The sequence below is a fragment of the Stylophora pistillata genome, chromosome 1 (genome assembly GCF_964205215.1).
Source record: "Stylophora pistillata chromosome 1, jaStyPist1.2, whole genome shotgun sequence".
Classification (NCBI taxonomy): domain Eukaryota; kingdom Metazoa; phylum Cnidaria; class Anthozoa; order Scleractinia; family Pocilloporidae; genus Stylophora; species Stylophora pistillata.
Genome location: NC_142519.1, coordinates 5,499,585 through 5,523,054, shown reverse-complemented (window position 1 = coordinate 5,523,054; position 23,470 = coordinate 5,499,585). Strand labels below are relative to the sequence as shown.

The window sequence follows — 23,470 nt, the reverse complement described above, 5'->3', positions numbered from 1 at the left end:
TTCTTAAAAACTGTTTATCCTTAAACGTGTTTCCAAAGTTGATCTGTTTTCAACTGCTTAACACAAGTAGACATGATGTACATGCTATTCGAAAACGCCTATTAAGAAGTGCTATCGCCAAACGAAGAAAGGAACTCTGTAAGTTAACCATAGTAAGAGACAGATTAGCGGTGCATATCAATGGCATTGTCAACAACATCGATGGATACATCCTCCATGGAACTATTAAATATAATGTCAAGAAGGCTGTAAAACGTGTTATCGCCACTCACGAGAAGAAACTTAAAAGTTTAACGCGAAACGTGGTTCTACCGTTTGCTTCAACGGAGACAGTCACCAACCTCTCGTCGCACAATCTCACGTCCGAACAATTGGAAATACTTAAATATGGTCCTTCACATTCTATCTGTCCTCCTAACATAAGCAAAACGGATGTCTTCTCTTGTTTTGAGCTGATTAATCGCACCATGGTCAGAAATCTACTCGACAGGAAGCTAAAGGGAAAACTGGTCGCAGACCTTTCTCATCTTGCCCATTCGTACGTTTCTTCACACCAACCTTCTGCAGCGGACTTAAAGAAATGTAGGATACTAAAGGATTTGAGGAAGAACAAGGACATTGTAATACTGAAGCCTGACAAAGGAAATGGCCTAGTTTTCATGGACAGGAAAGCCTACGAAGAGGGTATTTTTTTTCCATTATCAGTGATACTTCTAAGTTTAAGGTTAATGATAACGATCCTACTTTACAAAGAGAGGGTAAATTACAACGTTTTTTAAGAGCGCTTAAAAATAAGGGCCACTTACACAAAGATACCTATGAGAGAATCTATCCAACTGGTTCTCAACCAGCCAGGTTTTATGGGCTTCCTAAAATGCACAAGGCTCGGCAGCCTAATGAAACACCTCCTTTTCGACCCATAGTATTTTCAATAGGTACCTACAATTACAATTTATCTAAGTTCCTTTGTAATCTTCTAGAGCCACATGTCCCGCGTGAATACAACGTCCGCGACACGTTTTCTTTTGTACATGAAATCAACCAGTTATCAACCTCAGGGAAGTTCATGGTATCTTTCGATGTTGAGAGTCTGTTCCCTAGTATACCTCTTGATGAATGTATCGATCTGGCGATCAGATACATTTATCAAGGTAACCCTGGTCTTAAGATAAACGCCGCTGACCTAAAAACGCTTTTTACCTTCGCAACAGCTGAGACTGGTTTCTTGTTTAAGGGTGTGTTTTATGATCAAATAGATGGGGTTGCCATGGGGTCCCCACTTGCTCCAGTACTTGCAAACCTCTTTATGGGACATCATGAAAAAAACTGGCTGGATAACTATTCATTCTCTGAAGTTCTGTTCTACAGACGCTATGTTGATGACACCTTTTGTTTGTTCAATAACGAGGAGGACGCGCTCGTGTTCTTTGATTATATCAACGCCAGGCATCCTAGTATCCGTTTCACAATGGAAAAGGAAATTGACAAGAAATTATCGTTTCTAGACATATTGTTAAACAACAATTATACATCCATCGTCACTAGTGTATATCGCAAGAAGGCGTTTACTGGCCTTCTTACTAATTATTTCAGCTTCGCCCCTTTGATTTACAAATTAGGTTTAGTCAGAACGTTGATTGACAGAACATATAAGATCAATAATTCCTGGGTTGGTTTTCATCTAGATGTCAAGAAACTTATTTTCTTGCTACGGAAAAATTGTTTTCCGTCTTGGGTCATAGACAAGATCATTTTACAGGTATCTAGCGAAGAAAAAGAATCCTCCTACTGGGCAGAACGCCTCTTCTAACTCCGGTAAACCTTCTGCGCACTATTATAAACTTCCCTACGTTGGTCGGTTTTCGAACATCGCTCAGACTAAGTTAAGACAACTACTCAAACGTTATTGTAGAACTGATTTAGATATTAAGTTAGTCTTCAGTACGTTTAAACTCAGAAACATGTTCAGTGTGAAAGATTCAGTACCGCTGGGTCTACGTTCGCGTGTCATATATAAATTTTCATGTGCTGGCTGTAATGTCAGTTATATTGGTGAGACCACTCGCCACATTTGTACACGAGTTCGTGAGCACCTCTTGTCGGACAAAACTTCGCATATTTACAAGCACCTGCAATGATCAAGGGCCTGTCTTGACTCTTGTGATACTGAATGTTTCACGATCTTAGATTCTGCCCCTTCAAAATACCAAATTAAGATCAAAGAGGCATTGCATATTAAGTGGGAAAAACCTATCCTTAATCAGCAATTGAAACATCTAGAATTGTCTCTTTCCGTTTAATGATGTTGTTCCATGGTCTTTTAATTTATTTTTATTATTATTACATTTTTTTATTTATTTATTTTCTATTTATCTATTTATTTTTTTGATCTAGTCAAGCGCGCGCTATTTACATCTTTCGCGTTTTTAACATTCAAATGTAACGTAAGCACTGACACGTAGTTTGTAACGTACCCTGATCTAAATTCAAATGTACAACAGTTAAATGCTCATTTGCAACTGAAGATGACATGAGAATGTCGAAACGTCTTGTAAATTTAAACTCAAAGTTGTTGTTTCTTTTTTGAGAATTATCATTTAGATAATAAATGATGTGCGGTGTCGGCTTTGCGAAAATTTGACAATCAAATCGAATAATTTGAAGTCATAAGCATGGTTTCCTTGTTGAATCAGTGGCATCCAGGTTATAGGTTGGGACCTAGTTAGCTTTTGTCGAAAAATTACATGTACTTTGATGGGTTGAGCGACGTTAAAAACCATAACATTGTTCAGTGATGCTGTGGTCATATTATTAAAACAAATTTTCTGGGTTTCCATCTCGTTCAAGAAAACTAGACAGTTTCTCCTTGTGTTGTTACGCTTCTCTCCACCTTGAAGAAGTAAATTGTGAGTACCCCAAGCTGGAAGGTAACGCCTTGTCGAGCTGTAATCGCATGATAGATGCTGTTGGCCCAAGGAGGAGTATCTGGCTGCTAGGTATCCTAGCTGTCCTTGGTAACCTGGCCGTGGTAGCATGGCGTCTCATCAGGCGTGACGACCATCCAGTTCAAACCTGCCTTCTGACCAATCTGGCTGTGGCTGATTTCCTTATGGGAATGTACCTCATGATGATAGCGATTAAGGACGAGATATGGGCAGGTAAACGCAATTAAATGATATGCATAGTATTTAGACGTGGAGATAATATAGAAGTCAGAGAAATGATCCTTGCAAGTGAGCTACAACTCAATATAACGCGGAAAAGAAGTCTAAAAAAAATTTGGAACTCTTGAAGATATTGACTGAAAACTGATCACGAACTATTTATAAAAGATAGTAAATTTTCATAATCGCTTAACGATGGCGGCGATAAAATTACATAGCATCAGTTCATCTTTAATTGGCGCTTAAAAGACATGCAAGTCGCTATTCAATTCATGCATGTTTGTAAACATTCAGCAAAAATCAGTGTGTCTAAAGATGTATAACAGTTGAAAGACATTCTCTCTCTGGTAACGAATGTCAAAGTTAATATCGGGGAATGCTCTCGTTGACAAATTCATAAAACACTTTTGGGAATTTCATTCGTAGATTTGTAATCAACTCTTTTACCTTTATTCTAATTTGGAACTAATTTGAAAATTTCCTTTTAAGGAAGATAAGCACCTACATTTTTTTATCTTAGGCACTTACTTCAGCTTCGATCTGATATGGCGGTCGGGAGTCCTATGTAAAGTGGCCGGCGCCCTTTCGGTACTTTCAAGCGAGGTTTCGGTACTCATGCTTACTGTGATAACCGCTGACCGGCTGTTAAGTATCGTTTTTGCCTTCAGATGCCCACGTCTGACATTAAGAGGAACCTACATCATTTGCGCCTTGGTATGGCTCTGTGGAACTGTAATTGCTGTGGTACCAGCTTTTGATACTCCATACTTTTTCAACGAGGACAGAAGATATGGGTTCTATGGTAAAAGTAGTTCTGCTCTTTGTTACCTAAAAGTTCTCATTTCCACCTTAATGGTGGCTTAGCGCAACTTCTGTGCTTTAACAATCCATATCGTAATAGAGCCACTTCTCCATGGTAAGTCATGCCTACGTCATTGAGAAAAGGTTTTTATACTTGTTGTAGTTAAAATTCCCTACCCCCTTAGATATTAATGAAAAACTATGTTTACGCCAACAAACAAAGGAAATCATTGTTCACTCTAATGGATATTATTTCCACTCCAAGGTCGTTCATCGGTATGTCTACCTCTTCAGTTGTCTTCAGAAAGACTGGCAGGCTGGGAATATTCTGTTGGCCTGTTTATTGGTTTGAATCTCGCTGCTTTCCTGTTCATCATGGTGGCCTACATTGCTATCATCGTGAAAGTCTCCAAGTCACAAAGGAGAGTCAAGGCTCACGGTGAATCTGAAGTGACTTCGAACAGCATCAAAAGAGAGTCCGCATTGGCGAGGAGGGTTTTCGCCATCATCTTAACAGACTTAAGCTGCTGGATCCCTGTGATTGTTCTAAGTATTCTTGCTCTTACGGGAAACTTTTACGATGAACAAGGGGAGGTGTATGTATGGTTTGCCGTCTTTGTTTTGCCGGTAAATTCCTCTGTGAATCCTGTCCTCTACACCTTTTCAACTCCGAAGGTGAGGATATTGGCTGAAGGAACTGCATTTACCTCTTTGTGCTGTACAGAGGCTTTTTTTTTTCTTGTCGGGCTGGGAAAATTTGCAATACGTACGCCATTAAGGAGAAATCAAACCAAAACTATGCGCACTAAAGATGGTCACGTGTAGCCACCAACTTCTTCGTAACCACTTCCTTTTAGTTTGGCTAGGACGTTTCTAATTTATATCGAGTCCTTTATCAACTCTCCGTCGAAATCGCCAGAATCAGAAATTTTTTTTTTACATTTTAAGTGGTTTTGAAAACTTTTCCAGGTAAGGGGCGTTCTTGTAAACTGGTGTTATCGTCTTGTGACTCGCTGTAATTGGTTCAGCTGCAAGAAACGATCTGATGGACTTGCAATATCTGGTGAGGGAAAATTTCAACATTACTTTGCGAAGATTACTTCGCTTGTTTCAAGAAGAAAAGGGTTCTTGTTATTCAATTATTTTTGATTAAGAGCAGAATGGGAGCATTTGTCACTTACTTATTCTGTGGCTATGTTCCCCAGCTGTAATGGTAAAGCCGGAGACCTAGTTCTCTCCTTCGTTATTTTAGTGAAAAAAACGTCATCACTTAGTACCGTCCGGTATGCTCCTTGACTTCTGGCTGAATTTTTTTGCGAGAATTTTTTTTAGCTGATTTTCGTAGTAATTTTGGCGCAAGACACAGCAAGCTTTCGTCTTAAAAGCAGTAAAAATGAAGAGAACCGCTTGTGTCATCCTTTATAAAGAAAGATTAATAACTAACAACTTCAATTATTTTAAATTATTATTCGATAGTATTTCGAAGAGTTTGCCTCTTAAATATGTATGTTTTGTTGAGGTAGATGAAGACGGGACACAGCTCGACACCGCGCAATGCAACTCTATTTCTTTGGACGTCACATCCAGCCATCCTCCCAGCAACAAATGAACTCTATTGGAAACAATTAAAACAGCTACGGGGAGATATTAAAATACCCGGATGTGGAGCCATGGAGCCTTCTACGACCTTTACACGAACTGTTCTTCATCGAAATTGTTTCCCCTGTTAAGCGGTGTCAACTTTGTACATACGACTTCTCATACTTTTCTGCTCTCTTAAGAAAAATTTAAACAACAACAGCAAAAAGCAATCATGAATGAACGATGGTTAAAGCGAGAGAATCAATTCATACATTCGAAGCAGTATTAATCCTGAAATAGCTCTATGTTTACAGCAAACAGGGAACGCGTACCCTCATTTCACTCGCCTTCCGTACAAAAATTGCAAAAAGAGCTTGCTCACAGATTATGCAAATATTCTAATTTAGGAGTGGCAACAGTTGAAAGTAGATCACTAGAAATTCAATTAGTGCTGTGTGCTGTTTAGCCTTTTCATTACTAAGTAGAGTGCTCAATTCTTTTTGGCTTCTTTTTTTTTTTTTTGATTTATTGAGTTTTTTCAGAAATTACCCGAAATTTATCAGAGGGCAAACAATTAAGAAAGTAGCTACGAGAAAGCTGTGCATTGGTGGTAACACTAAAATCACCAATTTGGCTCAAACATTGCACAAATGCTAAGTATCATGTGAGTAAAAACAAAAATATTTATTTTCATGTTTAGGAGATGTGGGGTTCTTTGGAAAACCCGCTCCACTTTCTGCATTTTTTAATTAAATATTTAGCTAAATTTACTTTGCTCCTATTACAAACAGACAAGCCATCTCAATCCACTGTTTTATGTTCTATATCTGCTAGACCGACTTCAAGAGCTCCTCCCTAAAGTAAGGACAAATTTCCTGTTTTGACAGTTAAAAAATAAGGGGGGTAAGTTTCTGAAGAAACTGTGGTGCTGCGTCGTTGGGGTTAACAAGGTAATTTGATAATATGAACTAAGTTGAAATTGTAAATTGGCCAACGTAAAAGAGTTAAAAAGCTGACGTTTGGAGCGTTAGCCCTTCGTTAGAGCGAATGGAGGAATTGTGGGTTGCGTCTGGGTTTCTAGGCAGAAAGTGAAGGTAAACAATTGGTGAGATAAACTAGTAGAATGAAAAGCGTTCGTTGATACATGTGAGATTAAGAGTGCCGATTTGGAAGATAAAATTTTGTTAGAGAGTTTACGGCTTTCCGAGTTACCTAAATGTAAGGAAAGACCTCAGATTGCCATGTGTTGCTTAGAATGATTAGGTAGATTAAAGCGTCTAGCCGCTGACTGGTTTTGATGCGTCTTTGTCATTCCTCTCTACGTCGCTAAGGTGTTTTCGGAATCGGTCACCTCGTCGTCTTCCTGTTTCGCCGCTGCATAGCTTTATGCTATAAGTGCAAGTTATGCAATAGATGACGTTGGTTGAGGTGCATGTGAAGTAATCAGTGATTGTAATGGCTCGTTTGGGTCCTGATATTTTTTCAGCATTGCGAATGAAAGAACAAGTTTTGCATCGTGCGCGAGCGCATTTAACATCCGCCGGGTTGGTCATTCGGAACTTTCGACCAACAAATTGCCTATCTTTTTGTCGCGTTTGAATGAAACGAGTGGAGGTTGCGAAAAAATAGTGCCAGTCCCTGGATCGTTTTGAGTTAATTTAAAGGTTTTAAGAATAATGGATTTAACTGAGTGGTTGTGAGGATGTAATGTGAGGGTAAATGGAATGCGGTCGGAATTTTCTTTTTGTGACGTTTGTAGTGAGTGCTGACTGTCGATCAATAAGTTGGGCGCGGTGGTGACCCGCTTGAACGACAGAAACAGGGTAACCACGTTTTTCGAAAAACTAGCACATAGACTCTGATTTGTGAAAAATATCAGTCATCACTACACTTGAAACGACGAAGTCTTAGAAACTGAGAAAAGGGAATGGAATTCTTCACATAAGATGGATGCGAAGATAAATACAACAAGTAGTTATGTAAATCTGTAGGTTTGTAATACACGCTAGTATTTAAACCGTTGCCTTCAATTGAAACTTTGATGTCTAAAAAGGATAAAGAATTGTCGGAAATTTTCCAGGTATATTTGAGAGCTGGGTGAAAGGAATTGACTGCGGTTATGAATTGAGTTAGTTCCTCTCTAGTAGAGGAGGTTGCGCCGATACAGTTGTCATTATAGCGACCGTAGAGTTCAGGTTTGGGGCCATTGTATTGGCTGAAAAATTGGTTTACGACAAAACCTACAAAAAGATTGGCATAGCTGGGTCCCATTTTGGTACCCGTGACCACGCCATTAGTTTGTTTGAAAAAGTTGTCCCGAACGAAAAACAATTGAGTGTGAACACTAGTTCAGCTAAGCGAAGTAGTGTTTCAGATTTAAGTTCTTTAACAGTTCGTTGATCAAAAAAAATGTTTTAGGCCCGGAAGACTTCCGCCATTTCAACTTAGTTGATATTACCAAATTAAAAAATGAGGGTTTTTAACATGATTTCAGTAAATTCATTTGTGCCAAATTTGTTAACTCTCTATTAAAGAATTCAGTGATGATCTGATACTTGGAATTTTACAAACTCTGTTATAACCATCATTGCAGGCACAAATCCTGAAGAAAACAGCATTTCATTCTTTCCACGATTTATGAATAAAGACGTGACAACTTTTATTGTCAACATATAGTGGGACAGGTGTTATTTCAAATTGCGACAAGTGTTATACAAATGCGACAGCTTTTTTCATTACGAAGCGCGGTGAGATTTTTTAATAGGATGTGCGACACGTTTTATTGCAAAGCGCGACAAGTGATAGTACAGAGTGTGACACCTTTTTCTCACAAGGGCGACGAATTTCACAGGTTGACAGAACATACAACGTTTGCTCAAATGACCCGGGCCCAAATTAGAAAATCAAGTCACTGTTACAGAAAACATTTATATGTTTGTCCCTCCCACCTCCCAAACTTTTATTTTCAGCCGCTACTATGTTGTATAAAATTGACATATCAGCTCGTTGCTATGGGCCACGTGCTCGTGTTTTGAAGCCAGAGTCGAGTTGAGTTTGGAATATCGCGAGCGAATAAAAGCAATTAAAAGAAAAAATCGAATCAGCCGAGTACAGTTGTAGTCCGACATCGACAATGATGACGAAAACTTCCAATGAGTTTTCGCTGATAGAAAATCGCCGTGTCTTGCATCACTCAAGACCTTTTCTCCCGTTTTACAATAATAGTCAAAGACGGCTTTCAGAACGCTCTTTGTGACAAAGTCGAACGATGGAAATTGCGCGTTGTGGCGTGATCAGAAACAAGTTATTAAAATGAGGAAAGCGATTTTAAGTTAATAAAATATTAATTTAGTATTAACTCATTTCCAAACCACTAGTTCAGACAAAAAAAAAAAAACAATTAAAATGACCAAAAGTGAATATATTTTGGAACGAAGTGATTAGTTTACAAGTGCGAAGATTCTTTGAGACCAGAACTGTTCGTGGCAAGTGTCTCTTTGGCTGTTAATATTGAGGTGCTTTTTGACGGTTGATGTTGATTAAAAGTTAGATGAAGCAATAAAACATATATAAAATGACAAGTACAAAGGTTTACTGACAACTAAGGGCAATGGGCAAATCATATGCATAGAACATAAATGGAATGCAAAGTAAGGGTAATTTGCAGGTGGTCATACTGTGCTTTGCGATGACTACAAAAAAAAAGTTAAAAAAATTTGAAATAGAGAGAGATTTTCTTTGTCCTTCGGTGTGGATACGTGGCAAATTTCTCAAAGAGTCAAAATCAGCGAGTTCAGCATTCATTTCATCTTTCTTCGCCAATTTGCGACGTGTGAATAGATAGGTGAGAAAACACACGGAAAAATATAGAGCAAATTGAAAAAAACTCAAGACAGAGTGATAGACGCAGCACCATCTCCAGAAAGCTCAGGGTATTTCGCCAAGGGCATATGAGCAGCTAACATAGCATGCAAGAAAAGAATCTTACGATTGAAAATGAATAACTCCACGACATATCTTCAACCAGAATGTTTCTCTTCTGTACCTTCCACTGTATTCACAGTCGCTCTTTCCGTGATCAGCGTTACTGCATTTTTTGGAAACTTCCTCCTGATTGCAGCCTTCCTCAGAGCATCAAACCTAAAAACAAGCTGTAATTGGTACATTATGAACATGGCGATTTCGGATGTGGTGAGCGTGATCATTAATTGGCCGCTCTATGCTACCGAGGGGATGTTAAAGCCTGGAGGAAGCTTAATTACTGATCAAGTACTCGCTACCTTTTTCTGCAAGCTGGGGATTTATTCGAGAGCTGTGTTATACGCGGTGTCGATTGAAAGCTTGGTGCTAATATCTGTGGATAGATTCATTGCGATTGTGTTTCCACTGAAGTCCCTAAATATAACATCAAGGGTTCGGAAGATTCTTCTTCTTCTGAGCTGGCTTTTACCTGTTTTTGGTGGCATACCATACTTTATCTATTCAAAAATCATACTCGAAGGAAGACAGACATTTTGTAGAAACATGATGAGCATGTTACTTTTAAAAGTATATTACTTCACGCAATTCATTTTATTCTTTTTTGCGCCGCTAGTTTTAATATTAGTTGTTCATTCTATAAGTTTCAAGCATCTTAAGAGCCGAGCAGTGTTTCCAATCAGCAGCAGTGAAGGAGACGCACATGCACTGAGATCCAAAGAAAATCAGAACATTATGAAAATCTTTCGATCGGTGACTTTGGGATTTTTCATGTGCTGGACACCTCTCTATATTTATCTGATTCTAAAAGCGTCATATCCAAAGCTTTTTTTTGATGACAAATATCTTTTATTTCCTGGTTTATTGTATTATGTATTTCCATTGCTCAGTACAGCCATCAACCCATTTATTCTGATTGCATTTAGTTCTAATTATCGGGCAGCCGTTAAAGACCTGCTTGCTAAATGTTTCCGTCGGTGTTGAAAATGAGTCGCATCTACTGCGTTTATACTACGGAACCAATCACAGAACTTTAATGACTGATATATAAATACACATTTGGAGATAATTTTTCGCGCTTTGGAACAGTGAAGAATATTGTTAACTAAATGATAATAGAAAAAGTGATGAAATAACAGACATGTTTGGCGCCTGGGGGCTCCTCTATTAACATAGAGCTGACATGCAAAGCGGAGCCCTATATTAAAGAACATTCGGTCAAGGTGGAAACTAATATTCTCTTAAACAGAAGATGCATCATGTTGAACAAAACATAGGATATCCTGCAAAAAGCTAACTATATTGTCATTTTTAACAAAAACTCACAATATGACCACTAGTAACATAGTAAAGAACCTGTATTACAAGCTTATTCTTAAGTAGCAGAAGTAGGCGTTGAAAACAAGCGATATGAAGTCACCTTTGCGTTTTCAACGCCTTTGTAGAAACCGGTATGAATGTTTGAACAGTACCAATTACCCTGTAATGTATTTTGTTTAAAATAAGAAGTCCAAATAAATCCCCAAAACAAAAAGACAATATTCCCATGGGTCAGCTGAATGAAATTTCCTGTTCATGTCCGTAAGTGGAAATATTTGAACATTCCAGCAGCTATAAGTATAAGCTGAAAGAAACTATGCGAAAATGGCCAAATGAGATTCCCCCCCACCCTCTTTCCTTCAAACAAGGATAAAACTTGTCATAGAAGACTTGCAAGAAAGAAGCGTCCTTGTTAGCTGGTTTTATGGCCTTGTGAAGCGTTGTTAATAGCTCAGCTGCAAGAAACGATCGGAAGGACTCGTTAGATCTGGCAAGGGAAATTATAACCCTCCTTTTTTGCTTGTTTCAAGACGAAATGGGTTTTAATGATTTTATAAGTTTCATTTAAAAGCAGATTGGGTGCATTCGTTACCTACTTATCTGTGGCTATGTCATTTATAGGAAGTGAGGAGGTAAATCGTTGTTTTATCTCGAAACCCAATTTTCCTCTTTGAATCCGTAAAAAAAATAGCACTGCCTAGTACTTCATAAAAAGCTCATTGACTTCAGGAAAACGTGTTATACGAAAAAAAGAAAAATTTGCTCTGATTTTCTTAGCTGCGAAGGCACAAGACACAGCAACCTTTCGGTAATGGTAAAGCCGGAGACCTAGTTATCTCCTTCGTTATTTTAGAAAAAAAACGTCATCACTTAGTACCGGCCGGTATGCTCCTTGACTTCTGGCTGAATTTTTTTGCGAGAATTTTTTTTAGCTGATTTTCGTGTAATTTTGGCGCAAGACACAGCAAGCTTTCGTCTTAAAAGCAGTAAAAATGAAGAGAACCGCTTGTGTCATCCTTTATAAAGAAAGATTAATAACTAACAACTTCAATTATTTTAAATTATTATTCGATACTATTTCGAAGAGTTTGCCTCTTAAATATGTATGTTTTGTTGAGGTAGATGAAGACGGGACACAGCTTGACACCGCGCAATGCAACTCTATTTCTTTGGACGTCACATCCAGCCATCCTCCCAGCAACAAATGAACTCTATTGGAAACAATTAAAACAGCCACGTGGAGATATTAAAATACCCTGATGTGGAGCGATGGAGCCTTCTACGAACTTCACACGAACTGTTCTTCATCGAAATTGTTTCCCCTGTTAAGCGGTGTCAACTTTGTACATACGACTTCTCATACTTTTCTGCTCTCTTATGAAAAATTTAAACAACAACAGCAAAAAGCAATCATGAATGAACGATGGCTAAAGCGAGAGAATCAATTCATACATTCGAAGCAGTATTAGTATAGGTAATCACATGATTTCGTGTGCAATTTGGAATAAATAAGCACGAGTGAATTTTTTCAAAGATTAACAAAATTGCATGAGCCTTTAGGGCTCGTGTTTTGAAGCCAGACTCGAGTTGAGTTTGGAATATCGCGAGCGAATAAAAGCAATTAAAAGAAAAAAATCGAATCAGCCGATTACAGTTGTTGTCCGACATCGACAATGTTGACGAAAACTTCCAATGAGTTTTCGCTGATAGAAACTCGCCGTGTCTTGCATCACTCAAGACCTTTTCTCCCGTTTTACAATAATAGTCAAAGACGGCTTTCAGAACGCTCTTTGTGATAAAGTCGAACGATGGAAATTGTGCGTTGTGGCGTGATCAGAAACAAGTTATTAAAATGAGGAAAGCGATTTTAAGTTAATAAAATATTAATTTACTATTAACTCATTTCCAAACCACTAGTTCAGACCAAAAAAAAAAAAAAACAATTAAAATGACCAAAAGTGAATATATTTTGGAACGAAGTGATTAGTTTACAAGTCCGAAGATTCTTTGAGACCAGAACTGTTCGTGGCAAGTGTCTCTTTGGCTGTTAATATTGAGGTGCTTTTTGACGGTTGATGTTGATTAAAAGTTAGATGAAGCAATAAAACATATATAAAATGACAAGTACAAAGGTTTACTGACAACTAAGGGCAATGGGCAAATCATATGCATAGAACATAAATGGAATGCAAAGCAAGAGTAATTTGCAGGTGGTCATACTGTGCTTTGCGATGACTACAAAAAAAAAGTAAAAAAAATTTGAAATAGAGAGATTTTCTTTGTCCTTCGGTGTGGATACGTGGCAAATTTCTCAAAGAGTCAAAATCAGTGAGTTCAGCATTCATTTCATCTTTCTTCGCCAATTTGCGACGTGTGAATAGATAGGTGAGAAAACACACGGAAAAATATAGAGCAAATTGAAAAAAACTCAAGACAGAGTGATAGACGCAGCACCATCTCCAGAAAGCTCAGGGTATTTCGCCAAGTGCATATGAGAAGCTAACATAGCATGCAAGAAAAGAATCATACGATTGAAAATGAATAACTCCACGACATATCTTCAACCAGAATGTTTCTCTTCTGTACCTTCCACTGTATTCACAGTCGCTCTTTCCGTGATCAGCGTTATTGCATTTTTAGGAAACTTCCTCCTGATTGCAGCCTTCCTCAGAGCATCAAACCTAAAAACAAGCTGTAATTGGTACATTATGAACATGGCGATTTCGGATGTGGTGAGCGTGATCATTAATTGGCCGCTCTATGCTACCGAGGGGATGTTAAAGCCTGGAGGAAGCTTAATTACTGATCAAGTACTCGCTACCTTTTTCTGCAAGCTGGGGATTTATTCGAGAGCTGTGTTATACGCGGTGTCGATTGAGAGCTTGGTGCTAATATCTGTGGATAGATTCATTGCGATTGTGTTTCCACTGAAGTCCCTAAATATAACATCAAGGGTTCGGAAGATTCTTCTTCTTCTGAGCTGGCTTTTACCTGTTTTTGGTGGCATACCATACTTTATCTATTCAAAAATCATACTCGAAGGAAGACAGACATTTTGTAGAAACATGATGAGCATGTTACTTTTAAAAGTATATTACTTCACGCAATTCATTTTATTCTTTTTAGCGCCGCTGGTTTTAATATTAGTTGTTCATTCTATAAGTTTCAAGCATCTTAAGAGGCGAGCAGAGCTTCCAATCAGCAGCAGTGAAGGAGACGCACATGCACTGAGATCCAAAGAAAATCAGAACATTATGAAAATCTTTCGATCGGTGACTTTGGGATTTTTCATGTGCTGGACACCTCTCTATATTTATCTGATTCTAAAAGCGTCCTTTCCAAAGCATTTTTTTGATGACAAATATCTTTTATATCCTGGTTTATTGTATTATGTATTTCCATTGCTCAGTACAGCCATCAACCCATTTATTCTGATTGCATTTAGTTCTAATTATCGTGCAGCCGTTAAAGACCTGCTTGCTAAATGTTTCCGTCGGTGTTTAAAGTGAGTCGCATCTGCTGCGTCCATACTACGGAACAAATCACAGAACTTTAATGACTGATATATAAATACACATTTGGAGATAATATTTTGCGCACTTGAACAGTGAAGAATATTGTAAATATTATCTAAATGATAATATTTACAATATTATCATTTAGACAGCAGAGTGACAATAACTCTCAAAAAAGAAACAACAACTTTGAGTTTAAATTTACAAGACATGTTTCGACATTCTCATGTCATCTTCAGTTGCAAATGAGCATTTAACTGTTATACATTTGAATTTAAATTAGGGTACGTTACAAACTACGTGTCAGTGCTTACGTTACATTTGAATGTTAAAAACGCGAAAGATGTAAATAGCGCGCGCTTGACTAGATCAAAACATAAATAGATAAATAGAAAATAAATAAATAAAAAAATGTAATAATAATAAAAATAAATTAAAAGACCAAGGAACAACATCATTAAAAGGAAAGAGACAATTCTAGATGTTTCAATTGCTGATTAAGGATAGGTTTTTCCCACTTAATATGCAATGCCTCTTTGATCTTAATTTGGTATTTTGAAGGGGCAGAATCTAAGATTGTGAAACATTCAGTATCACAAGAGTCAAGACAGGCCCTTGATCATTGCAGGTGCTTGTAAATATGCGAAGTTTTGTCCGACAAGAGGTGCTCACGAACTCGTGTACAAATGTGGCGAGTGGTCTCACCAATATAACTGACATTACAGCTATTGTCACTCTGCTGTCTTTACGTCCTTTTGGTAACATTATACACGACATAGCAGAAAAATATGATAAGAAAGTCAGCATCTCTGACCTTCGGAAGTTTGAGAAGACTTCTATCAAAGTAAGCAAAGCTGAGTTGGATTTGAATTTTCTTAAAAACTGTTTATCCTTTAATGTGTTTCCAAAGTTCATCTGTTTTCAACTGCCTAACACAAGTAGACATGATGTACATGCTATTCGAAAACGCCTATTAAGAAGTGCTATCGCCAAACGAAGAAAGGAACTCTGTAAGTTAACCATAGTAAGAGACAGATTAGCGGTGCATATCAATGGCATTGTCAACAACATCGATGGATACATCCTCCATGGAACTATTAAATATAATGTCAAGAAGGCTGTAAAACGTGTTATCGCCACTCACGAGAAGAAACTTAAAAGTTTAACGCGAAACGTGGTTCTACCGTTTGCTTCAACGGAGATAGTCACCAACCTCTCGTCGCACAATCTCACGTCCGAACAATTGGAAATACTTAAATATGGTCCTTCACATTCTATCTGTCCTCCTAACATAAGCAAAACGGATGTCTTCTCTTGTTTTGAGCTGATTAATCGCACCATGGTCAGAAATCTACTCGACAGGAAGCTAAAGGGAAAACTGGTCGCAGACCTTTCTCATCTTGCCCATTCGTACGTTTCTCCACACCAACCTTCTGCAGCGGACTTAAAGAAATGTAGGATACTAAAGGATTTGAGGAAGAACAAGGACATTGTAATACTGAAGCCTGACAAAGGAAATGGCTTAGTTTTCATGGACAGGAAAGCCTACGAAGAGGGTATTTTTTTCCATTATCAGTGATACTTCTAAGTTTAAGGTTAATGATAACGATCCTACATTACAAAGAGAGGGTAAATTACAACGTTTTTTAAGAGCGCTTAAAAATAAGGGCCACTTAGACAAAGATACCTATGAGAGAATCTATCCAACTGGTTCTCAACCAGCCAGGTTTTATGGGCTACCTAAAATGCACAAGGCTCGGCAGCCTAATGAAACACCTCCTTTTCGACCCATAGTATTTTCAATAGGTACCTACAATTACAATTTATCTAAGTTCCTTTGTAATCTTCTAGAGCCACATGTCCCGCGTGAATACAACGTCCGCGACACGTTTTCTTTTGTACATGAAATCAACCAGTTATCAACCTCAGGGAAGTTCATGGTATCTTTCGATGTTGAGAGTCTGTTCCCTAGTATACCTCTTGATGAATGTATCGATCTGGCGATCAGATACATTTATCAAGGTAACCCTGGTCTTAAGATAAACGCCGCTGACCTAAAAACGCTTTTTACCTTCGCAACAGCTGAGACTGGTTTCTTGTTTAAGGGTGTGTTTTATGATCAAATAGATGGGGTTGCCATGGGGTCCCCACTTGCTCCAGTACTTGCAAACCTCTTTATGGGACATCATGAAAAAAACTGGCTGGATAACTATTCATTCTCTGAAGTTCTGTTCTACAGACGCTATGTTGATGACACCTTTTGTTTGTTCAATAACGAGGAGGACGCGCTCGTGTTCTTTGATTATATCAACGCCAGGCATCCTAGTATCCGTTTCACAATGGAAAAGGAAATTGACAAGAAATTATCGTTTCTAGACATATTGTTAAACAACAATTATACATCCATCGTCACTAGTGTATATCGCAAGAAGGCGTTTACTGGCCTTCTTACTAATTATTTCAGCTTCGCCCCTTTGATTTACAAATTAGGTTTAGTCAGAACGTTGATTGACAGAACATATAAGATCAATAATTCCTGGGTTGGTTTTCATCTAGATGTCAAGAAACTTATTTTCTTGCTACGGAAAAATTGTTTTCCGTCTTGGGTCATAGACAAGATCATTTTACAGGTATCTAGCGAAGAAAAAGAATCCTCCTACTGGGCAGAACGCCTCTTCTAACTCCGGTAAACCTTCTGCGCACTATTATAAACTTCCCTACGTTGGTCGGTTTTCGAACATCGCTCAGACTAAGTTAAGACAACTACTCAAACGTTATTGTAGAACTGATTTAGATATTAAGTTAGTCTTCAGTACGTTTAAACTCAGAAACATGTTCAGTGTGAAAGATTCAGTACCGCTGGGTCTACGTTCGCGTGTCATATATAAATTTTCATGTGCTGGCTGTAATGTCAGTTATATTGGTGAGACCACTCGCCACATTTGTACACGAGTTCGTGAGCACCTCTTGTCGGACAAAACTTCGCATATTTACAAGCACCTGCAATGATCAAGGGCCTGTCTTGACTCTTGTGATACTGAATGTTTCACGATCTTAGATTCTGCCCCTTCAAAATACCAAATTAAGATCAAAGAGGCATTGCATATTAAGTGGGAAAAACCTATCCTTAATCAGCAATTGAAACATCTAGAATTGTCTCTTTCCTTTTAATGATGTTGTTCCATGGTCTTTTAATTTATTTTTATTATTATTACATTTTTTTATTTATTTATTTTCTATTTATCTATTTATTTTTTGATCTAGTCAAGCGCGCGCTATTTACATCTTTCGCGTTTTTAACATTCAAATGTAAAGTAAGCACTGACACGTAGTTTGTAACGTACCCTAATCTAAATTCAAATGTACAACAGTTAAATGCTCATTTGCAACTGAAGATGACATGAGAATGTCGAAACATGTCTTGTAAATTTAAACTCAAAGTTGTTGTTTCTTTTTTGAGAATTATCATTTAGATAATAAATGATGTGCGGTGTCGGCTTTGCGAAAATTTGACAATCAAATCGAATAATTTGAAGTCATAAGCATGGTTTCCTTGTTGAATCAGTGGCATCCAGGTTATAGGTTGGGACCTAGTTAGCTTTTGTCGAAAAATTACATGTACTTTGATGGGTTGAGCGACGTTAAAAACCATAACATTGTTCAGTGATGCTGTGGTCATATTATTAAAAAAAATTTTCTGGGTTTCCATCTCGTTCAAGAAAACTAGACAGTTTCTCCTTGTGTTGTTACGCTTCTCTCCACCTTGAAGAAGTAAATTGTGAGTACCCCAAGCTGGAAGGTAACGCCTTGTCGAGCTGTAATCGCATGATAGATGCTGTTGGCCCAAGGAGGAGTATCTGGCTGCTAGGTATCCTAGCTGTCCTTGGTAACCTGGCCGTGGTAGCATGGCGTCTCATCAGGCGTGACGACCATCCAGTTCAAACCTGCCTTCTGACCAATCTGGCTGTGGCTGATTTCCTTATGGGAGTGTACCTCATGATGATAGCGATTAAGGACGAGATATGGGCAGGTAAACGCAATTAAATGATATGCATAGTATTTAGACGTGGAGATAATATAGAAGTCAGAGAAATGATCCTTACAAGTGAGCTACAACTCAATATAACGCGGAAAAGAAGCCTAAAAAAAATTTGGAACTCTTGAAGAGATTGACTGAAAACTGATCACGAACTATTTATAAAAGATAGTAAATTTTCATAATCGCTTAACGATGGCGGCGATAAAATTACATAGCATCAGTTCATCTTTAAATGGCGCTTAAAAGACATGCAAGTCGCTATTCAATTCATGCATTTTTGAAAACATTCAGCAAAAATCAGTTTGTCTAAAGATGTATAACAGTTGAAAGACATTCTCTCTGGTAACGAATGTCAAAGTTAATATCGGGGAATGCTCTCGTTGACAAATTCATAAAACACTTTCGGGAATTTCATTCGTAGATTTGTAATCAACTCTTTTACCTTTATTCTAATTTGGAACTAATTTGAAAATTTCCTTTTAAGGAAGATAAGCACCTACATTTTTTTATCTTAGGCACTTACTTCAGCTTCGATCTGATATGGCGGTCGGGAGTCCTATGTAAAGTGGCCGGCGCCCTTTCGGTACTTTCAAGCGAGGTTTCGGTACTCATGCTTACTGTGATAACCGCTGACCGGCTGTTAAGTATTGTTTTTGCCTTCAGATGCCCACGTCTGACATTAAGAGGAACCTACATCATTTGCGCCTTGGTATGGCTCTGTGGAACTGTAATTGCTGTGGTACCAGCTTTTGATACTCCATACTTTTTCAACGAGGACAGAAGATATGGGTTCTATGGTAAAAGTAGTTCTGCTCTTTGTTACCTAAAAGTTCTCATTTCCACCTTAATGGTGGCTTAGCGCAACTTCTGTGCTTTAACAATCCATATCATCCTGTATCGTAATAGAGCCACTTCTCCATGGTAAGTCATGCCTACGTCATTGAGAAAAGGTTTTTAAACTTGTTGTAGTTAAAATTCCCTACCCCCTTAGATATTAATGAAAAACTATGTTTACGCCTACAAACAAAGGAAATCATTGTTCACTCTAATGGATATTGTTTCCACTCCAAGGTCGTTCATCGGTATGTCTACCTCTTCAGTTGTCTCCAGAAAGACTGGCAGGCTGGGAATATTCTGTTGGCCTGTTTATTGGTTTGAATCTCGCTGCTTTCCTATTCATCATGTTGGCCTACATTGCTATCATCGTGAAAGTCTCCAAGTCACAAAGGAGAGTCAAGGCTCACGGTGAATCTGAAGTGACTTCGAACAGCATCAAAAGGGAGTCCGCATTGGCGAGGAGGGTTTTCGCCATCATCTTAACAGACTTAAGCTGCTGGATCCCTGTGATTGTTCTAAGTATTCTTGCTCTTACGGGAAACTTTTACGATGAACAAGGGGAGGTGTATGTATGGTTTGCCGTCTTTGTTTTGCCGGTAAATTCCTCTGTGAATCCTGTCCTCTACACCTTTTCAACTCCGAAGGTGAGGATATTGGCTGAAGAAACTGCATTTACCTCTTTGTGCTGTACAGAGGCTTTTTTTTTTTCTTTTCGGGCTGGGAAAATTTGCAATAAGTACGCCATTAAGGAGAAATCAAACCAAAACTATGCGCACTAAAGATGGTCACGTGTAGCGACCAACTTCTTCGTAACCACTCCCTTTTAGTTTGGCTAGGACGTTTCTAATTTATATCGAGTCCTTTATCAACTCTCCGTCGAGATCGCCAGAATCAGAAATTTTCTTTTTACATTTTAAGTGGTTTTGAAAACTTTTCCAGGTAAGGGGCGTTCTTGTAAACTGGTGTTATCGTCTTGTGACTCGCTGTAATTGGTTCAGCTGCAAGAAACGATCTGATGGACTTGCAATATCTGGTGAGGGAAAATTTCAACATTATTTTGCGAAGATTACATCGCTTGTTTCAAGAAGAAAAGGGTTCTTGTTATTCAATTATTTTTAATTAAGAGCAGAATGGGAGCATTTGTCACTTACTTATTCTGTGGCTATGTTCTCCAGCGGTAATGGTAAAGCCGGAGACCTAGTTATCTCTTTCGTTATTTTAGAAAAAAAACGTCATCACTCAGTACCGGCCGGTATGCTCCTTGACTTCTGGCTGAGTTTTTTTGCGAGAATTCTTTTTAGCTGATTTTCGTAGTAATTTTGGCGCAAGACACAGCAAGCTTTCGTCTTAAAAGCAGTAAAAATGAAGAGAACCGCTTGTGTCATCCTTTATAAAGAAAGATTAATAACTAACAACTTCAATTATTTTAAATTATTATTCGATAGTATTTCGAAGAGTTTTCCTCTTAAATATGTATGTTTTGTTGAGGTAGATGAAGACGGGACACAGCTCGACACCGCGCAATGCAACTCTATTTCTTTGGACGTCACATCCAGCCATCCTCCCAGCAACAAATGAACTCTATTGGAAACAATTAAAACAGCCGCGTGGAGATATTAAAATACCCTGATGTAGAGCGATGGAGCCTTCTACGACCTTTACACGAAGTGTTCTTCATCGAAATTGTTTCCCCTGTTAAGCGGTGTCAACTTTGTACATACGACTTCTCATACTTTTCTGCTCTCTTAAGAAAAATTTAAACAACAACAGCAAAAAGCAATCATGAATGAACGATGGTTAAAGCGAGAGAATCAATTCCTACATTCAAAGCAGTATTAATCCTGAAATAGCTCTATGTTTACAGCAAACAGGGAACGCGTACTCTCATTTCACTCGCCTTCCGTACATGACTTACAATTCTCAAATTGACTAGCATTGTACAAAAATAGCAAAAAGAGCTTGCTCACAGATTATGCAAATATTCTAATTTAGGAGTGACAACAGTTGAAAGCAGATCACTAGAAATTCAATTGTTGCTGTGTGCTGTTTAGCCATTTCATTAGTAAGTAGAGTGCTCAATTCTTTTTGGCTTTTTTTTTTTTTTGATTTATTGAATTTTTTCAGAAATTACCTGAAATTTATCAGAGGGCAAACAATTAAGAAAGTAGCTACGAGAAAGCTGTGCATTGGTGGTAACAGTAAAATCACCAATTTGGCTCAAACATTGCACAAATGCTAAGTATCATATGAGTAAAAACAAAAATATTTATTTTCATGTTTAGGAGATGTGGGGTTCTTTGGAAAACCCGCTCCACTTTCTGCATTTTTTAATTAAATATTTAGCTAAATTTACTTTGCTCCTGTTACAAACAGACAAGCCATCTCAATCCACTGTTTTAAGTTCTATATCTGCTAGACCGACTTCAAGAGCTCCTCCCTAAAGTAAGGACAAATTTCCTGTTTTGACAGTTAAAAAATAAGGGGGGTAAGTTTCTGAAGAAACTGTGGTGCTGCGTCGTTGGGGTTAACAAGGTAATTTGATAATATGAACTAAGTTGAAATTGTAAATTGGCCAACGTAAAAGAGTTAAAAAGCTGACGTTTGGAGCGTTAGCCCTTCGTTAGAGCGAATGGAGGAATTGTGGGTTGCGTCTGGGTTTCTAGGCAGAAAGTGAAGGTAAACAATTGGTGAGATAAACTAGTAGAATGAAAAGCGTTCGTTGATACATGTGAGATTAAGAGTGCCGATTTGGAAGATAAAATTTTGTTAGAGAGTTTACGGCTTTCCGAGTTACCTAAATGTAAGGAAAGACCTCAGATTGCCATGTGTTGCTTAGAATGATTAGGTAGATTAAAGCGTCTAGCCGCTGACTGGTTTTGATGCGTCTTTGTCATTCCTCTCTACGTCGCTAAGGTGTTCTCGGAATCGGTCACCTCGTCGTCTTCCTGTTTCGCCGCTGTATAGCTTTATGCTATAAGTGCAAGTTATGCAATAGATGACGTTGGTTGAGGTGCATGTGAAGTAATCAGTGATTGTAATGGCTCGTTTGGGTCCTGATATTTTTTCAGCATTGCGAATGAAAGAACAAGTTTTGCATCGTGCGCGAGCGCATTTAACATCCGCCGGGTTGGTCATTCGGAACTTTCGACCAAAAAATTGCCTATGTTTTTGTCGCGTTTGAATGAAACGAGTGGAGGTTGCGAAAAAATAGTGCCAGTCCCTGGATCGTTTTGAGTTAATTTAAAGGTTTTAAGAATAATGGATTTAACTGAGTGGTTGTGAGGATGTAATGTGAGGGTAAATGGAATGCGGTCGGAATTTTCTTTTTGTGACGTTTGTAGTGAGTGCTGACTGTCGATCGATAAGTTGGGCGCGGTGGTGACCCGCTTGAACGACAGAAACAGGGTAACCACGTTTTTCGAAAAACTAGCACATAGACTCTGATTTGTGAAAAATATCAGTCATCACTACACTTGAAACGACGAAGTCTTAGAAACTGAGAAAAGGGAATGGAATTCTTCACATAAGATGGATGCGAAGATAAATACAACAAGTAGTTATGTGAATCTGTAGGTTTGTAATACACGCTAGTATTTAAACCGTTGCCTTCAATTGAAACTTTGATGTCTAAAAAGGATAAAGAATTGTCGGAAATTTTCCAGGTATATTTGAGAGCTGGGTGAAAGGAATTGACTGCGGTTATGAATTGAGTTAGTTCCTCTCTAGTAGAGGAGGTTGCGCCGATACAGTTGTCATTATAGCGACCGTAGGGTTCAGGTTTGGGGCCATTGTATTGGTTGAAAAATTGGTTTACCACAAAACCAACAAAAAGATTAGCATAGCTGGGTCCCATTTTGGTACCCATGACCACGCCATTAGTTTGTTTGAAAAAGTTGTCCCGAACGAAAAACAACTGAGTGTGAGCACTAGTTCAGCGAAGCGAAGTAGTGTTTCAGATTTAAGTTCTTCAACTGTGCGTTGATCAAAAAAAATGTTTTAGGGCCGGAAGACATCCGCCATTTCGACTTAGTTGATATTACCAAATTAAAAAATGAGGGTTTTTAAAATGATTTCAGTAAATTCATTTGTGCCAAATTTGTTAACTCTCTAAAAAAGAATTCAATGATGATCTGATACTTGGAACTTTACATACTCTGTTATAACTGTCATTGCAGGCAGAAATCCTGAAGAAAACAGCATTTCATTCCTTTTGCGATTAATGAATAAAGACGTGA

General features: G+C 38.2%; 4 protein-coding genes across 5 annotated transcripts; all 4 read left to right on the top strand.

The window, feature by feature from the left end:
• The first annotated feature begins 2,747 nt into the window (after positions 1–2,747).
• Positions 2,748–6,839, top strand: LOC148740980 (G protein-coupled receptor GRL101-like). Of its 2 annotated transcripts, XM_088743315.1 has the most exons (5): positions 2,748–3,158; positions 3,685–3,966; positions 4,231–4,640; positions 4,935–5,028; positions 5,489–6,839. In XM_088743315.1, the coding sequence occupies exons 1-5, from the start codon at positions 2,954–2,956 to the stop codon at positions 5,572–5,574; spliced, it is 1,077 nt and encodes a 358-aa protein (XP_088599441.1). In that variant the 5' UTR covers positions 2,748–2,953; the 3' UTR covers positions 5,575–6,839. The 2 variants fall into 2 exon arrangements, with proteins under 2 accessions (XP_088599441.1, XP_088599435.1); XM_088743309.1 differs by lacking the exon at positions 4,935–5,028.
• A 2,420-nt stretch (positions 6,840–9,259) lies between these two features.
• On the top strand, positions 9,260–11,164 carry LOC148740979 (neuropeptide receptor 15-like). The gene has a single exon (XM_088752550.1). It carries the CDS (start codon positions 9,543–9,545, stop codon positions 10,506–10,508), a length of 966 nt encoding a protein of 321 aa, XP_088608676.1. The 5' UTR covers positions 9,260–9,542; the 3' UTR covers positions 10,509–11,164.
• Positions 11,165–13,111: 1,947 nt separating this feature from the next.
• Positions 13,112–15,550, top strand: LOC148740978 (neuropeptide SIFamide receptor-like). Its single transcript, XM_088731899.1, has one exon. It carries the CDS (start codon positions 13,382–13,384, stop codon positions 14,351–14,353), a length of 972 nt encoding a protein of 323 aa, XP_088588025.1. The 5' UTR covers positions 13,112–13,381; the 3' UTR covers positions 14,354–15,550.
• A 2,468-nt stretch (positions 15,551–18,018) lies between these two features.
• LOC148740977 (G protein-coupled receptor GRL101-like) lies at positions 18,019–22,244 on the top strand. Its single transcript, XM_088731888.1, has 5 exons — positions 18,019–18,389; positions 18,914–19,195; positions 19,470–19,879; positions 20,175–20,268; positions 20,728–22,244. Exons 1-5 carry the CDS (start codon positions 18,185–18,187, stop codon positions 20,811–20,813), a joined length of 1,077 nt encoding a protein of 358 aa, XP_088588014.1. The 5' UTR covers positions 18,019–18,184; the 3' UTR covers positions 20,814–22,244.
• The last annotated feature ends 1,226 nt before the right edge of the window (positions 22,245–23,470 follow it).

What these genes read in the sequence shown, in the direction of transcription:
- LOC148740980 (XM_088743309.1), top strand. Translation starts at nt 2,954, where the DNA reads ATGATAGATGCTGTTGGCCCAAGGAGGAGTATCTGGCTGCTAGGTATC. An exon ending in TAAGGACGAGATATGGGCAG is followed by an intron (nt 3,159 to 3,684) that starts GTAAACGCAATT and finishes TTTTTATCTTAG; the next exon opens with GCACTTACTTCAGCTTCGAT. An exon ending in CAGAAGATATGGGTTCTATG is followed by an intron (nt 3,967 to 4,230) that starts GTAAAAGTAGTT and finishes TTCCACTCCAAG; the next exon opens with GTCGTTCATCGGTATGTCTA.
- LOC148740979 (XM_088752550.1), top strand. Translation starts at nt 9,543, where the DNA reads ATGAATAACTCCACGACATATCTTCAACCAGAATGTTTCTCTTCTGTA.
- LOC148740978 (XM_088731899.1), top strand. Translation starts at nt 13,382, where the DNA reads ATGAATAACTCCACGACATATCTTCAACCAGAATGTTTCTCTTCTGTA.
- LOC148740977 (XM_088731888.1), top strand. Translation starts at nt 18,185, where the DNA reads ATGATAGATGCTGTTGGCCCAAGGAGGAGTATCTGGCTGCTAGGTATC. An exon ending in TAAGGACGAGATATGGGCAG is followed by an intron (nt 18,390 to 18,913) that starts GTAAACGCAATT and finishes TTTTTATCTTAG; the next exon opens with GCACTTACTTCAGCTTCGAT. An exon ending in TGATGGACTTGCAATATCTG is followed by an intron (nt 20,269 to 20,727) that starts GTGAGGGAAAAT and finishes TTGTTGAGGTAG; the next exon opens with ATGAAGACGGGACACAGCTC.